Source organism: Corylus avellana, chromosome ca4, assembly GCF_901000735.1.
Source record: "Corylus avellana chromosome ca4, CavTom2PMs-1.0".
Lineage (NCBI taxonomy): Eukaryota > Viridiplantae > Streptophyta > Magnoliopsida > Fagales > Betulaceae > Corylus > Corylus avellana.
In genome coordinates, this window is record NC_081544.1 from 32,345,678 (window position 1) to 32,363,010 (window position 17,333).

General features: G+C 35.9%; 2 protein-coding genes across 2 annotated transcripts; one reads left to right on the plus strand and one right to left on the minus strand.

Moving 5' to 3' along the window:
* Positions 1–2,137: 2,137 nt before the first annotated feature.
* LOC132179606 (PH, RCC1 and FYVE domains-containing protein 1-like) lies at positions 2,138–13,526 on the plus strand. Its single transcript, XM_059592349.1, has 9 exons — positions 2,138–2,938; positions 3,488–3,574; positions 4,319–4,408; positions 4,723–4,803; positions 5,026–5,193; positions 5,312–7,399; positions 8,338–8,484; positions 11,010–11,281; positions 13,287–13,526. Exons 1-9 carry the CDS (start codon positions 2,891–2,893, stop codon positions 13,372–13,374), a joined length of 3,069 nt encoding a protein of 1,022 aa, XP_059448332.1. The 5' UTR covers positions 2,138–2,890; the 3' UTR covers positions 13,375–13,526.
* A 1,190-nt stretch (positions 13,527–14,716) lies between these two features.
* On the minus strand, positions 14,717–17,095 carry LOC132179015 (protein GAMETE CELL DEFECTIVE 1, mitochondrial). The gene is made up of 3 exons (XM_059591623.1): positions 16,420–17,095; positions 15,748–15,937; positions 14,717–15,173 (listed from the first exon to the last, which is right to left on the minus strand). The coding sequence occupies exons 1-3, from the start codon at positions 16,986–16,988 to the stop codon at positions 14,967–14,969; spliced, it is 966 nt and encodes a 321-aa protein (XP_059447606.1). The 5' UTR covers positions 16,989–17,095; the 3' UTR covers positions 14,717–14,966.
* Positions 17,096–17,333: the final 238 nt, after the last annotated feature.

Here is a 17,333-nt window from a genome sequence, read left to right on the forward strand (position 1 = left end):
ATAATATTTTATTATTTATCTTTAGTTGGGACACGTAGCTAAATTGTGGTTGCTAGATGACATTGGATAGCCAGGATTTGAGAAAAAGCTAATGGGCAATTTTTGGAGCATTGCCGGGGATCCTAATCCGTTTGGCAAAGGGCCGGACCGGACCGGATCTAAAAATCAAAAAAAATATTCTCAAAATCAACTCCAACATTTTTATTTTTTACATTACATCAATCACTTTTTATTACTATTCACATAAAAAAAATCAATACAAAATAAATTTTTTCACTATTTTATACAAAACATCCTTTTTCTTTTTTTTTTTCTCTTATTAATCAAATATGTTACAATACCATCCCTCTTCCTTTTTCATTCCATCACGTGTCTTAGAAGGAAGGGAGTACAAATTTTAATCCACCAGTGAGAGAAGTTGGTAGTCAACGATCCGATGTAAGACACGTGGGACGCATGACGGTACTAAAGTAGTCTTGCAAACACCCGATATCTGTCCCACCAACCTTGTCGTTGGCCTAGTAAGGAATGACAAATTTCTTATTTAATTTTGGTTAGGATAATTTTTTTTTTTTTTTTTTTTCCAAATTGTTATTGAGAAATTTTTTTTTTGAATTCAGTTTATTAAGTTGAAATTTATTTTTTAAAATATGTAATTTTCACAAGCATTTTTAATAAAATTATGGTACAGTCCACTTAACCACCTTAAACTATCAATTACGACAATTTATCCTCAAAACTACCAAAACAATGAAAATGTACTCCCAATTTTAACAAAATAACGAAATTACCCTTACTAAAATAAAAATAAAAATACCAAAATTTATTTATTTATTTCAAATTTTTAAGGATATTTTTATCTTATTGAAAATTTTATAGGAGTAATTTCGTCATTCTGCTGGCATTGGGGGTACATTGTCATTGTTTTGATAGTAGATTATTATTAGGGTGGTAGTTTAAGAGGGTTAAATGGACTTTACCCATAAAATTAATATAATACAAAAATATATGTAAGAATTATGCACTTTAGAGACGTGTGTTAATTTACCACCCCTGATTTTTTGATTAAATCATATCTTTGGTACGTGAAATATTACATAAATTACTGTCTGGTTCTTGTAATTAATGGCTTGTTTTCTTTTTTTCTCCTTAATATTCACAATCCAAAAGAAAAAAAAAAATAGAAAAAGAGTTGAATTCAGTACAAAAAAATTGCACTTCCAAACGAGCACTAAGCATTTCGGTATCAAATTTTGTCCCGTTTATGTTTTAGAAGGGATCTTTGTGGACTTTATGCACTATAACGTCACTTGAAATGACATAATCTATTGAGGTATACCTGGGTCCTAACCATTTGATTCCTAAATTCCTAATCATTTACCTTAACACACGTAATAAATAGAAAAATGTTAGGTATTCTTCTAGTGTTTTTTTAGTGTCTTCTTAACTGTGATGTGACTTTTAAAATCACAAATAAATTAAAAGTCAATAATGATAATCTCAAACTCAACGATAATTTTAAAAATTATATCACAGTTATGAAAATATTAGGAAAATACTAGAAGAACGCATAACATTTCTCTATATCTCAAATAAACTTAATTGGTAAATTCTTGGCCGTTGGATGGTGGATCAATGAATGATAAGACTATTGAAAACAGGTCACATTAATCACTAAATTTCTATCAAATGATAAAACTTATAGTATAGGTCTTTTTTTGACAAAGTTTTTATTTTAAATTGTGTTGAAAAAAATATATTTTTAATTCAGTCTATTAAATTGTATATGAGTTTTAAACATATATTTTCTAAAAATGAATATCAATTTAATAAATTGAATTAAAAACATTTTAAATTTACTATTTGTCATATCACCATAAAAAATAAAAATAAAAAATAAAAACTTATTTTCATAATTTTAGGTGATATTGTTGTATGAAAAGACTAAATGATTATATAACCAAAATGAGTTATTAATAAGTTGTAACAAAAAAATTTACAGGGACGAAATTATTAATAAGTAAAAGGATTTTTCAAGGCCAAAATTACTACCTTAACCTTTATTTTCATCCCCTTTTTTGCTCGTTGGTGAATCCATTGAATTTATTTGCCACCCAACTCCACTTAAGGACAAAACCAACCATCCCAATCCCAAAGATTTCAATTGCCGACGTGGCAACAAACAAAATTGGGAGCGAGAAACAGACAATCTCTCCGAAATCAGACAGCAGAGCGAGGGAGAGGCGCAGGTTAACAACCCTCAAGGTTCTGCAAATTCGCGTTGAAAATCACGGACATTGACGACCTCAGAGACAGCGGAATCTCTCCGAATCAAAGCGCTTGGCTCTCCAATTTTTTTGGAACTCGGCGAGCCCAAATTCTTCGAAAATGGTTAACATTTGGCAAATTTATCGGAATTTTTCGCAATGGAGGTAAACTCAATCGCCATTGCTTTAATTCGCGCCCGTCTGGATTTAAATAGATGTTTGATGTCGAAAATGTGCGAAAACCGAAGAGTTTCAAAAATTCGAAGGTGTTTGTGATTTTGTTTAGGGTTTGTTTCGTATTCTGGATAGTGGTTTGAGCTATTTCAGAGCTCAGATTGATCATAGAGGCTCTGCATTGTGGTTTGGTTCTGTGATTACTGTGGATTTATAGGGCTTTAGGCAGAGTTCACGAGCTGGAATTTCTGGTTTTGGGGGGCCAGTTTTTGGTTATGGGGTAGATGAGGGACTTGTTTTCTTTTTTCACAATCTTAGCACGTATTTGAGTACCTTGCTTGTACATGGGCCGAAGTTGGAGAGCGGCGTATGGTGTTCGATATATTTGGAGCAGTTGTTCAAATGGGCATTGGGTCTGTAGCTCGGCAGCACCTGGCATTGCAACTTGAATGGCTGATTTACAGAGAGGTGGTCTCACCGAGAGGGACGGCGAGCAGGTATAATGCTTTAATTCGCTTTCATCTTATGGTTTTGTGCAATGGGGATTCATGAGGATAGGTTGCCTTGACAAATTGTTGTATGCTTTAAAAGGAGTCTAAGTGTAAGAGTAATTCATTTGCATTAGACAGTTTGATATAAATTGTGTTGTTTACCTAAAAAATGCTTACTCTCTATGCTTTTTTTTTTCCCCACTAAAATCTGTCTTGATATATCAAATTATAATGCAAAGAACGTGAAACATCGTAGTTGATGCATTCAACGGTAACCTGTCTTTGTATTTTGATAGTGACAACTTTTTTGCATCCTTCATTGGCGCATATTGGAATTATTATTATTATTATCAATTCATGTGATGGAATACATAAGGTGCTGTGCTGTGGAAATTGAAGTAGATGATAAGAAATGTTCCAGTCTAAATAGGTTTTTCAATCATGCAGTATTGTCTTCCTTCATACATCTTTGTTTTTATTGTCATAGGATTATGCTCTTGTAAAAAAATACCTGTAGCTCTTGTAGTTAGTTTTATTTGAAGTTTTATATTACAGGCCATTGCATCACTTAAGAAAGGGGCATATCTACTAAAGTATGGACGCAGAGGAAAGCCAAAGTTCTGCCCATTCCGGCTTTCTAATGTAAGTTTCATTCGCATGTTATCTTTTCTGAATTACACACTAACTCATTGAAGAAATTGCAAAAATCACCTTCATTTGAAAGTTTTCTGCCCAACAAGCAGGCATCCTGCAACCTCAATAAGGCCTTAGTATATTTTAAGTTATGAAAATCCTAATAATGCTAACCCTTGGGGCAAAGCAGAATGTATCCACTGATATATAGCCCAAGCGTCGTGTAAGAAATCCATGTTGAACAATTCCAGACCAGAAAACCAATTTAGTGAGGAAGTGGTACTCATTTTACTGTTCTATCCTTTCTATTTTATTTGTGGAGTTGAAAAGAAATTTCATATATTAATACACTAGATTCTTGGTTGTTAGCCTATACTGAGTTTTGCTGAGACCTAGCAAGTAGCAAATAGTGTGACCACGTCTCTCAGTATAGGTCAATGGCACTCTAGGTGAAGTGGTCAATCCTATATAATGGAAAATCGAACTAAGACCTTACTCTGATCATCCAAATTACTAGTTTAGAGTTTCATCATGACTAAACAAACCTGAACCTTTTCTGCTAGATGCCCAAAGTGTGACCTGTCTCTATTTTATAGTTTGAGCTCAGCGAGGCTGTAGATCTCCATGATTTCAAACATGAAATTTTGGGTCCTTTAATGTCCTTTTTTTTTTCCTGTATGAATATGGATAACAGAAGAAACAATATTCTTTCATTTCTCTGTATCAACTTAGATGAATGGGGTTTTGTTTCAGGATGAGTCTATATTGATATGGTACTCTGGCAAACAAGAGAAACAGCTTAAACTAAGTCATGTTTCAAGGATTATTCCTGGACAGCGCACTGTAAGTTTGTATTATTGTCCTTTCTTTCCTAGAAAATGATTAGGGGATAGCCCCTCAAGCTACTGCTCAAGTGCTTTTTATCAGATCTTCAATAAAGACTAGAAATAAACTATGCATGAGTTTCAATTCATTCTAGTTGAAGTTTATATTTGATTTTGAAATTCTGTAGGTTTAGGTAGAATCCTCTTATTTATTCTTTGAAATTTTGACGTTTTGTTTTGTTTTTTTTCTTACAATAGTCACTTTATTCTGTCATTTTGCTTACCCATAATTCTCTAAATTTATATAAATATAATGGTGGATTTATCTTTCAGGCAATTTTTCAGCGGTATCCTCAGCCTGAAAAGGAATATCAATCGTTTTCACTTATATATAATGATAGGTCCTTGGATTTGGTGAGTTTATTTCTATGGTCTATTCTTGTCTTTTCTAGGAGCTCGTCTAGGTGATCAGTGGCAATGAAACATGGAAATCACTGTTTTTCTCAATGCTGTTGTTTTATAATGAACGTAGTTGCTCAAAGTTCACTTGTTAATTTGTGAAAAACAAGCTAGGGTATCAGCTGATAAACTAGATGTAATATTCTTTGTTTGACATCATGACCAATCAATGGACAGATATGTAAAGACAAGGACGAAGCTGAAGTTTGGTTTGTTGGTCTTAAGGCACTGATTGCTCGAGGCAACTACCCCAAGTGGAGGAATGAATCAAGAAGTGACAGTGTAGCATCAGATAGTCCACATCATTCTCGTACACGAAGAAGTTCTCCATCTATTGCACCATTTGTCCGTAGCAGTGACCTTTCTATTCTTTTGGTCTTTAGTTTTATAAAGTTCCAATAACCTATTAAGCATTTACAGTTTGTTTTTTCATTGGGTCATTATATTTTTTAAATTACAACAGGATCCAGGAGATACTGAAGGGGTTCCTTTAGAGAATATTCCACAGACTAGACTGGGAAAGGCATTTAGTGACATAATATCATATACTGCAGCTGCTAAGAGTTCCCGTCAAGATGAATCAGTTGCCACTTCTACATTATCATCTGCATCAGTAGAAAACTCAAATGGTCAAAGTTTAGCAGAGACATTTCGAGTTAGTTTATCTAGTGCCGTGAGCTCATCAAGCCATGGATCTGGTCATGATGATTTTGAAGCCTTAGGTGATGTCTTCATTTGGGGAGAAGGTATTGGTGATGGAATGTTGGGTGGTGGCATGCATAGAATTGGGAGCTCATATGGTTCCAAGATGGATGCCCTTCTCCCGAAGGCATTGGTATCAAAAGTGGTTCTAGATGTTCATAATATTGCTTGTGGTGGCAGGCATGCTGTGCTAGTCACAAAACAAGGGGAGATATTTAGTTGGGGAGAGGAGTCAGGAGGCAGGCTTGGGCATGGCGTAGAAGCTGATGTTTCCCACCCAAAGCTCATCGACACTCTTAGTGGCATGAACATTGAATTTGTAGCATGTGGGGAGTTTCACACTTGTGCTGTTACACTTTCGGGAGATCTTTATACATGGGGTGATGGTACTCACAACTTTGGTCTGCTTGGGCATGGAAGTGAAGTTAGTCATTGGATTCCTAAAAAGGTAAGTGGTGTCATGGAGGGTGTACATGTATCATATATCTCTTGTGGACCTTGGCATACTGCTGTTGTGACATCAGCTGGGCAGTTGTTTACATTTGGGGATGGATCTTTTGGCGCCCTAGGCCATGGAGATCATAGAGGCACGAGTATTCCTCGGGAAGTGGAAACTTTGAAAGGACAGCGAACTACGACGGTTGCTTGTGGTGTTTGGCACACTGCTGCTGTTGTTGAATTGATGAATGAATTATCTGTTTCTGGATCTTCTGGTTGCTCTTCAACTGGAAAGCTGTTTACCTGGGGGGATGGAGATAAAGGTCAACTTGGACATGGTGATAAAGAGCCTAGACTAGTTCCTGAGTGTGTAGCTGCATTAGTTAATGAAAGTATTTGTCAAGTAGCCTGTGGTCACAATCTCACAGTTGCTCTGACAACCTCAGGACAAGTATATACAATGGGGAGTACTGCATATGGACAACTGGGCAGTCCTGTAGCTGATGGAAAAGTTCCCAGTCGCATAGAGGGTAAAATTGCTGACAGTTTTATAGATGAGATTGCCTGTGGTTCATATCATGTTGCAGTTCTGACTTCCAAAACAGAGGTTTATACTTGGGGAAAGGGTTCAAATGGGCAATTAGGCCATGGAGACTATGATCATAGAAATACACCTACACTTGTCAATTTTTTAAAAGACAAGCAAGTAAAGAGTGTAGCGTGTGGTTCAAACTTTACAGCTGCTATATGTATGCATAAATGGGTATCTAGTGCTGACCACTCTGCATGCTCTGGTTGTCATAATCCTTTTGGTTTCAGAAGAAAACGTCACAATTGTTACAATTGTGGACTAGTCTTTTGCAAAGCATGCAGTAGCAGGAAATCTTTGAAAGCTTCTTTAGCTCCAAATGTGAACAAGCCATATCGGGTGTGTGATGATTGTTTTACAAGACTAAAGAAGGTCATGGATTCTAGTTCTATTCCTCGAATTCCTAAAGTAAAAAATGGAAATATGCAACCTAAATCCAATGAGGTGGCGGATAAAGAAAGTCAAGGTCCAAAACTACAGACAACATTCTCAAGATTGTCATCTTTTGGTTCACTCAATCAGGTTGAAAGCAGGAATTCAAAGCCTGACATGAAAATGGAATTGCATGATTCCCGTGTGTTTACTGCTCTGAGTGGAAATTTTCAGTTTGGGAGCTTTTATTCTTCAAAAGTATCAGCTTCTCTTGCTGGAACTTCGAAGAAAGTTTCATCAGTTTCCCTTCCTGGTTCCAGGATGGCTTCTCAGTCAACTTCTCCTGCTTCAGAAAAGTCAAGCCCAGCTCGGTTTTCTGAAGAAATTCTGGATTATACAAAGAATAAAAATGAAAGTTTAAGTCAAGAAATCGTAAATTTAAGGGCCCAGGTGAGCCAATTGAAAATGCTTTAGTGACTATGATTTATTTTTCCAGTCACATGCATGCGTAGATCTAAAATCCTTGTTTATAACTTTAAATGTTAAGCACAGCCATTAAATACGATAGATGTGTTTTTCTTTGTTGTTTTTTGGGAAAGAATGAATTAAGGTCTTCTTGTCATGTACTTCATATTCTTTGAGAATGTTTGAAAATATAATTGCCTGTAGCACCCAAAGAATTTATCACTGGCCTATAAGCTCATTTATGTCTCTGAGTGACCATAAATCTTTTGAGCAACAAAGCTGTATGATTTACTCTTAAATTATGTTAATCAGACAGGAACCTTGTGGAACCAATCTTCTCTTCAGGGTATAAATATTATTAACACTTTTGTCGTTCTCTGTGTTTTCTTTCTATACTATTATGATCTAGAAGAAAAGAGAGAACTAACAGCTGTTTATTTGACCTTAATTGAGTCTAAAAATGGAGAGAGAGAGAGAGAGAGAGAGAGAGAGAGAATAAGAATGTATATAGGTAACAGAGAAAGCTAAGATTATGTAATGAAGTTCCTAGATATGCTGGAGTTTGGAGCTTGATAACTGTATGCTGCAGCTGAACCAAGAAAAGATATAAGGTGGCATTAATTGGATGAATATAGTAAGATTTTTATATTTGTATATTTTGGTGGAAAGATTGAAGCTAAGCCTTGAATATAGGGCAGATCAATATGTTCTCATCAACATTATAAATGTTGCAATAATATTTGAGAAATATCTGAGTTCTATCTGTATTTAGCATACAGGGCTCCTAATCACTTGTTTTCCAACAATTTTTCTGTGTCAAACTAATGATTATTTAGTTGATCAATTTATCCACTTTTTTTACTTTATATTCGTTGAAGTGATGAGAACATACTAAGTAGAAATTGAATGAAAATACTTTATAGGTGGAAGACCTTACTAGGAAATCCCAACATCTTGAAGCTGAACTTGGAAGAACATCAAAGCAGTTGGAGGAGGTCACTGCCATTGCAGCAGATGAAGCTGAAAAATGCAAATCTGCGAAGGAAGTTATCAAGTCTCTTACTGCTCAGGTGAGATATTTCTCTGTTCAAGCTTTTGTGTTTATTGCTTTTCAATATTACTTATAAGTTTAAGTTTTATATTCGACATGTAGAGATTATTTTGCATCAAATAGCATCAAAAGACGCACACTTGGTTTTTGGGTTTCAAAGAACTGTCCTTGTAATTTTCTGTAATGATCTAAATTCAAAGATTCAAATTATAGGAGATATGGTTTTCAAACATTTAATATAGGAGCAGTGAAGCTGTAAGAGAGAAATGTCTCGGTGAGGCAGCCTATGGATAATTCACCTTCACAGCATAGAGATCATATTATGAATGTATTATGTTCCTTAATAAGTTAATTGAAGCAATCTGGGTTGTCACCAACATGAAACAAAGTTGCGGTGCATGGTATGAATGATTATGTTCCTTTTATATGATGAGAATAAGTTAAATTACGCTAGTGCCTTATATGTGGAATAATCTTGAGTTTGTGCGACTCTAGCCCACCATGTGATAACTACAGCAATGAACGATGGGTTAGTAGTATTACCTTATCAAGTAGAAAAATTGTTTGAATTACATCTTTCTATTTTTCCTCTTGGAAGGTTTAAATAAATAATTTGTGATGTTTAGAAGCAATATGTAGAACACATTGTTATATTGTTAATTTAGTCTTTTTTTTTGGGGACTTGAGGTATAACATATTCTGTTTTGGGAATGGATAGAGGAGATGATTACGTTGGTTTGGTTGGTTTTTTAATGAGAGATTAGCAGATACATGGATGTGAAGAGGAACCTCCATAAATTTGCATGCCTTAGACAGGGAGGATTTTCCATCCAATCCCCTGTTCGGGCTTAACTCTTCATCATTCCCTGTGCCATATGTTGTACGTTGTCTGCCACTATTTAAGCATATATTGTCACATGAATGACATCTATTCTTGACTGCATTTATTTGAAGCTTGTCTGAAAACCAGATGTGACATGAAATCCTAAAATGATCAATGAAAAAAAATTTAAGATCATTTAGTGAGTTCTCTTAATGGCATCATGCTTAGGAAAATAGGTCATAACAAATGTCATGAAATGTACATACAAATGAGGTTGAGATCTAGTATTTAAAAGATAGTTCTTGAAATAGCATTAATGTCAATGGGGTCAATGCTACATGGGCTTTGTAATTATAGTTCTTCTTTTTGTATTGAAGATTTAAGTCATACTTTCAGTGTTAAGCTTGTTGAGACTGTATGACCGGTGGTGTACCAGACAAGTTGTCAGCTGATACATTGGGAACAATGCTCACACTAAGCACCAAGATGATGGGATACAAAAGTAAAGTTGCCATGGTTCAAAGAGCCTAACCTGATGGCAAAGAACCTTCACAATCACTAATTGACAGATTGGAAATATAAATTGGCGAAGCATGGAATATATGATTACCAATCAATATTATCATTTTGCGGAAAATACACTTTACCCCCCTGAACTATCCACTCATTTGCATTTTTAACCCCAATGTTTAAAAAGTAACACTTTACCCCCCCAAACTTCTAAATTGTTGCAATTCGTCCATTCTAACTTTTTTTTTTTTTTTTTTTTCTCCAAAATGCCCCATCCCAAGTTAAAAAAAAAAAAAAAATTAATTGGGGGTGGTTTTGGCCACCCCCATGACCAAAGGGAGTGGCTTAGCCACCCCTTAATTTTTTTTTTTTTTTTTTTTTTTTATGTTTTTAACTTGGGATGAGGGCATTTTGGAAAAAAAAAATTCAAAATGGTCGAATTGCAACAATTTAGAAATTTGGGGGGGGTAAAGTGTCACTTTTTAAACATTGGGGTTAAAAGTGCAAATAGGTGGATAGTTCAGGGGGGTAAAGTGTCACTTTTATGGATAGTTCAAGGGGGTAAAATGTATTTTTCCCTATTATTTTTAACTCCAAGGGGTTGGTTTAGTGGTTGGACAGCCTGGAATTTTGAGTATGCTCCTCAAGGTCTTAGGTTCGAAACCCACTGATTACAAACTGCTTTTTGAGGCCATCGGACTGGGGATTCGCCCCTTGAATTAATCGAGGTTGTGGCCAACCCCGAGATTAGTTGGAGCGAAACTCTGGATACCTGGTGCCAAATTAAAAAAAAAAAATTGTCTGTTTCTTGTTCTTTTACTTTATGGTGTTTTTTTTTTTTTTTTTGAAGAGGGCATGTGGTTGCTGTATGCAATGGATTAGGATACATTGTTTTCAATTTCTTCATTATAGATTGAGATCTTCTTCGAACTTAATGCACAAATAGATGGAATAGCTTCATTATTTAGCATATTTATCATCATTTATCTCCTTATTATTTATTACAAGAAGTTATTTGATATGGTAAATAATGAAGTGGCAAATGGTGATATCGCAAAACCTCCACCATTTAAGTTAAAAACAATGGTTGAGATTTGAAGAAATCTATTTGGTAGAATACCATAGAAATGCCAGGGAATCTTGATCCTTATGCAACTACATTCTTAACTAGTTAATGGTCTAATGTTGTGGGTGGTTTAATTGTTCAACAGTTGAAGGAAATGGCTGAAAGGCTGCCTGAAGGACATAGATCTAATGGTGGCTCTATTGCTGGAAATGCCTCTAATATTCTAACCCAGCTCTCCAATGAGAACTATACAGCAGAGACCGAGTCCGCTGGACATGCATCGAACCAAAATTTACCTAATGGAACCAAGCCACCAATTGGACAAGGAGAATGGGTAGTGCATGATGAACCAGGTGTGTACGTAACTTTGTCCTCCTTGCCAGGCGGTGGTACTGAATTGAAACGTGTTCGCTTCAGGTATCTATATTTGCCACCCTTTGTTTATAAAAGTTAGCAGGAACATATATGATCTACTTGACCAAAAATTGAGGCATATCTCTCTGAGATTATACGACTCCATAACATGCATTTTTTTTTTCCAAACCAACAAAATATTTTACCCTTGCTCTTTTTCTTGTACTGGCTCCAACTTGAATCATATCATTTATTGCCAGTCGATCAATGTACTTAAACCATCCTAGTTGTCTGTCTCTGATTGTATAATTGGTGCTACATGCTACTCTTCTGAAATTTTCGTTACCAAGGCTTTGTTTGTCTCAACATAAAACAATTTTTAGAAATTATTTTCCCCATTTTCAGTGTTTGGTGCAACTAAAAATCTTTAGTAAACAGAACTTTTTTCTAGTCAACTGAAACCTAAGCTAAATGGGTGGAAAATATTTTACGTAATACATAAGCCAAAATTCTCTCTCCAAGCCCGGCCATTGTCAGCTTGGATTTACCACTGTTCATCAAGGTAAGCTTTCCTCTCCCTTTGACCTTTGATTTCCCTCGGGTTTGTTTGGATCTGCTATTGTTGTGAGCTGATTAGCCTTACTTGTGGTTGTTTTTGGGCGTGTGAAAATGGCTTGTAGCATTTTGGTTGCAACTTGATGGGGTGGTGGTGTCCTGATTTGGTGTTAGCAATGTGGTGTATTTTAAGATTTATTTTGGCTAGTAGTGTATAAAGCTCCTCTCCCTCGGTTCAAAGAACTAGCATCTCAAGAACTTCCTCCCAATGGTTGTTGAATCAGTCATCCATTGCACTTACAAACCTTATAGAACTGACGGACTAGTTCCATCATCAGCCTCCAGCATGAGATGCCTCCCCTACAAGTAGGCTCTCTCCCTCTCTCCAGTCCCACCAACACAGCTCTTAATTTCTAAATTTCTTGCCCACCATGCCATTGAAGCCCCTCAACGCCTTGACCATTGCATTCATGTTGGGCTTCATATTCTTGATCATCTTCTTTTTTGGCTTCCTCGAACTACTAGTATCAACTCCATCATCCATCAGGTTTATCAACGACCGATCTACACATTTACAATTTATTCAGTGCTGTCAAGAGTGGAAATCTTAAGTGGGTTGCACCCAGTTTAAAGCGAAGCACAGGGGTTTGTCCCACTTCAATCAAATTGATCGTCTTCTTTGCAATAGTGTTGTAGTGAGGAGTTTGAACTTGAATGTCATAAGTTGAGACTGGAGCATGTGAGTGTTTTGGCGGAAGGGTGGACTTGGATTCCTAGAAATTTGGATTTTTTTTTTTAGTGGGTAATTAGATAATTTTATTAATGCCTTTGTGGATTTGGCTGTTTGTGGAGAATGTCTTCCCATAAGTCTTAACGGCATGTTGAATGGTAATAATTAGATTAATTATTTCAAGAAACTAACTTATTATCTTTGGTTTATATTACATGAATTTTATTTTTAAAATATTAATGACTTTTAGTGTGAGCCAATGGAATTTTTTTAGGATCATTTGCTTAGATTTGAGTCAAACAACGAAAAAATAGCAATTTTTCAAATGGAGACATTTTGGTCCTAAAATGTTTTATGATGAACAAATGGAGCCTGGCTCAAGTTTTTCCCATTTGGCCGTCTTTCTTCTCATCCTCGATTCTGCTTCATTGTAAGAAACCCACCATGAGATATTGGAATCCAAATTGTTTTGGCTTTTTTTCTTCTTTTTTTCATTTTTTATTTTATTTTTATGTAGTACTTCTCTGTTCCTGCTGATTATGGCCCAATCCTTTTGAGTGTAATATAAATATAAAGTGGAGAGAAATTTATGAATGTGTGCTTTTAATTAGATACTACCCTTACCCTTTTTACCTATGAACCCATAAATATTTAAAGTTCTCCATTTCGCTAAAAGAATCTTTCTAGTAGCATTGAAGATATGTCATTCTAACAGTAATGAAAGAGGGAATCTTTCTAGTGAATATATACCTTGTTTACTGAAGTCAATTTGCTTTGCTACAGCCGGAAACATTTCTCAGAAGAACAAGCATCGAAGTGGTGGGCTGAAAATGGGACCAAAGTATGTGAGCGACTCAATGTACGTAGTTAAGAGAAAAATCATTAGAGGCTGTTTTTGTATAGAATTTAGAAGGCATGTCTCATCATTTAGATACAGGTTTGAAAAAGGTTTCTTCTTTTTTCTATCCTTCATCTGTAAAACATGTTGAGAGACAAGTCTACTCCAACTGTTCAAGTGCTGAATATTTCTTGCAGCAGGCTCCATGATAGAATGTTTTTTTTTTTTTTGGGCGGGGAAGATAGAATAGTGTAACCATGTGGGGGCATCAATTTCTGGATTCAAAGCCTATAAGTAAATACTTTTTATTTTCTCAAGTGGTCTAACTTTCTGGACCGTGTTTTAAAGTATACAAGAATTATTGGTACAATCTGATCGAACCTGAATGTGCACACACCAAAGAGTTTCTACACGATATTAACTTGTCATTCTGTTAATAGAAAATGTGATAAATGTAAGGGGAAAAAAAACCCTATCACTGTCTTTTGATAAACCGAGGGAGCCACCCATCCAAGAGTCTCGTTTTATTCTTGATGTGGCAGTATACATAAGTTTATGATGAGCTTTCATTAAAAAAAAAATTAAAATAAAATTAAGTGCCGATGGATATAGCCAATTGCCACATAAGCTTGTTGTATGAGAGTGGAACAAAAGTAGAATATTTAGCTGGTTGCCTTGTCCAAATGATGCTTATGAACAATAATAATTAGACAATGATTAAAAGGAGGGAAAAATGGCTCCAAGTATCTTTGATGTATGACTTTTTTTTATCAAATTACTCCTTAATATTTAAATTTTATTGATTTACTTTCTAATTTGTTAATTGTTATCAAATAGATCCTTCCGTCCACCTTCTGTCATGCCTAACCCAATCAAAAGGTAACACGTTTCCTTCTTAAAAAAAAAAAGGGCAGTGTGCACTGTGCACCAAGGAATGCAATCGAGCAGCAAAGTTTTTAGCAGGAGAAATTTGACAACGACTTCCCTGAGGATACACATATATATCTAATGGGACGGGGAAACGCCAATGGGGCAAAAGCAGATAAAGTATGCACCGTTATCAAAATAGAAAAGTGTTTTTGGTTTTGTGTTTTAAAAAGTATTTTGGAAAAAAAAAAAAGAAAAAAAATGGAAACTATAAGCAAGATATGGAGAGGGCTAACATGCGGTCTCCAGCTCAGCCGTTGTTCGCACCCCTGAGAACGCATGGGGGAACTTGAAATGTTACAACACATGTACCCCGATTCTCATATGATCAAACTAAATTGTTTTCGTGGAGTCAATTTTAACAAGAAAATTTTGAGAAGAATCGACACCATAAATGCAGGCATGACAACAACATTAGAGGCATGTAATCCAAATTGAAAGAGCACCGTATACTGAAGCTATATGAATAAATAAAATGATGAAAAAGTACTATTCAGCAGTAGGAACTGCAGATCCAGAGGGAATACATACACACTCTTTTAGCTAGCTTCCAGCATTAAGAATATCAACTCTACAAGATAGCACTATCATACACACGGAGAGAGCAAAAAATCCCTAGAATTGATATAGAAGGGATAAATAGTTTCAATCTGGACGATCGCTAAAATGCAAAAGAGAATATTCAAAGGGGGTCCAAGCTACCTACGCTTTAGAGGGGTCAGCCTGCTGTCAAGTGGAGTCTTCTCCTCCTTAAAGGGTTGGGTTGATGCATCAGATAGAGTGGGTAACCTAGAAACACTACCCTTTCCTTTCTTGGCATTTGGTCCCAGCTCCTCTATCATGTATTTCCACCCATCAATTGGTCTTCTTCGGCTAAATATGTGAGTCTTGATAAAACTAGCTATCTGCACACAAATTTCATAACACCAACAATAAGGACAGCAAAAAAAGAAAAATGGGGAAGAACTTGGTGATAAATTTGAGATAATATGGATATCAAGTGACATTGGGACAGGAAAACCTTAAGAAGTTGTTAAAAAAATGAACTTTAAAATATTGTTGTGTAGTCCAAAAACCGGCAGGGCACTCATATGTAGCAAACTGTCAGATAGATCTTTAAATAGTCTTCACAAGCAACAGAGCTGACTACACAGCCTAGAAAATGCGGTGAGGGGGTTGCAAGGTTTGCTACCCGAGTCCAAATATTTGTGATCTAATTACTGCTACAATAGCTCTTCCTAGTTAATACATTAACTGGAAAGAGATCATTTCAAGGCTAAATAATAAGATAAGTATGATATCAATATGACTATAATAAGAAATAATTATAGAGCAACACAAATTGACAAGCAAAATAAAAATCTGGGACTTTCTCCCTTCTTCAGGTTTCATTCATATACTGCTTCACACCTAGAAAAATAATGTAATTATGAACTAGGAAAAATAAAAATGTATGTGCCTGCGATGATATTTGCACACCTGAAATTTGCTGTATGCAATTCGACGATCAAATTCTTGAAGGAGAATATCTTCTTCCCTCTGTGACATCTCCCATATGTTTCCATCTTGAGCCTTGGCTGTTGTTTCCCAACCGTCAGGCTTGTTTTTGAACTCAGAAGAGCTAGGGATCTTTGAGTTGTTCAAATCATCGTTGGAAGTGTCGAAAATCCTGCAGTTATTCTAAGTATTAATCCCAACAAGTTTAATTAATAAAAAGCCTCCAAAAGTTCCACCACAATCATCTATATACAAACAATAAAACCGAAAAGACGCTAGAAGTGTAATGGTGTAAAAATTAAATCCAATAACTTAGATGCATATGTTTCAGTAAGATAGTCAATGCAGTAACAGCAGCAAAGAACTTTCAGGGTTGCCTTTCAATTAATTACTTCCTATAAGCGCCACAACTGAGATGGACTCCCCACCATGAACTAGCAAGAAATGTTTAATTCTAATGTTAATGCATTGAAAAGAATCAAAAAAGGACTTGAACATAAGAAAACATAGCCAATTCTTGATGAGAGGTTGAGAAATTGCGATGATATCTTCTAAACACCACGCCAAGTAAAACAGAATTTCATACCAAATAACAGAACCAGTAAAAAATCCAGATATTTAACCAATCATACATAAACTCATAAAAAGACATACTCGGAGCAGCTATCGAGCAACATCTCGATATCGTCGCCACCGCCGGCGATGGAATCCCCCAACTTGGCCTCCTCCTGCTTCTCGATCTCCTTCATCCACAACCCGGCGTGAATCCTCTGCTTCTTCAACCTATAATCCTTCTTCATGTTCTCCAAGCTATAAAGCGAACCGTTACTGCTACTACTACGACTATTACTCTCACTCTGTTGCTTATCTTGCTGTTTGGCCTTGGACCCTCTCCTCTGATTCCAATTCTCATTCATGTCCTCCACGAACGCCTTGGTCTCCGCGTCCACCTCGGACGAAAGAACGACCCCAGAGTCCGAGGACGGGAAATTCACGTCGGTCTCCCAGGGAGCCCGGTGCTTCGGCGAGAGGTCCTCCGGCAGCCAAGCCATCTCCCACGAGTCGTTCCATTGGTCGTCGGAATTTTTCGAGTTACGGCCGGCGGACGAAGAAGACGGTTTGGTGGAGAAATCTCTGGAATGGTGCTTTAGGATTGTGGAAGAGAGTCTCTGAAATTGGTTTGTAATTGAGGTGGACGCTGCTATGCGTTTAAGGTTATGCATTTTTTTTTTGCAGGGCTTGAGCTTCAAATGGAGGATCACTGGTTGGTTAATTGGTATGTAGAGTTTTGATTGAAGAAATTGATTGTCTGAGAAGAAGAAGCAGCAGACTGGCCTAATGGGCTTAAACCCTAGTCTCACTAAAAACCCAATTGTGTTATAGTCTACGTTTTTTTAAAAATATATATATATATTAAAATTTGGATAAATTTTATTTTAAATTTGGAATAAATTATTTTAATCCAATTTATTAAATTAATTGTTATTCTTAGACCATTTATTATGAATAAATCATTTGATTTTTACATGAATTGTAAAAAAAAAATTGTATGTGAAACCATATGCTCT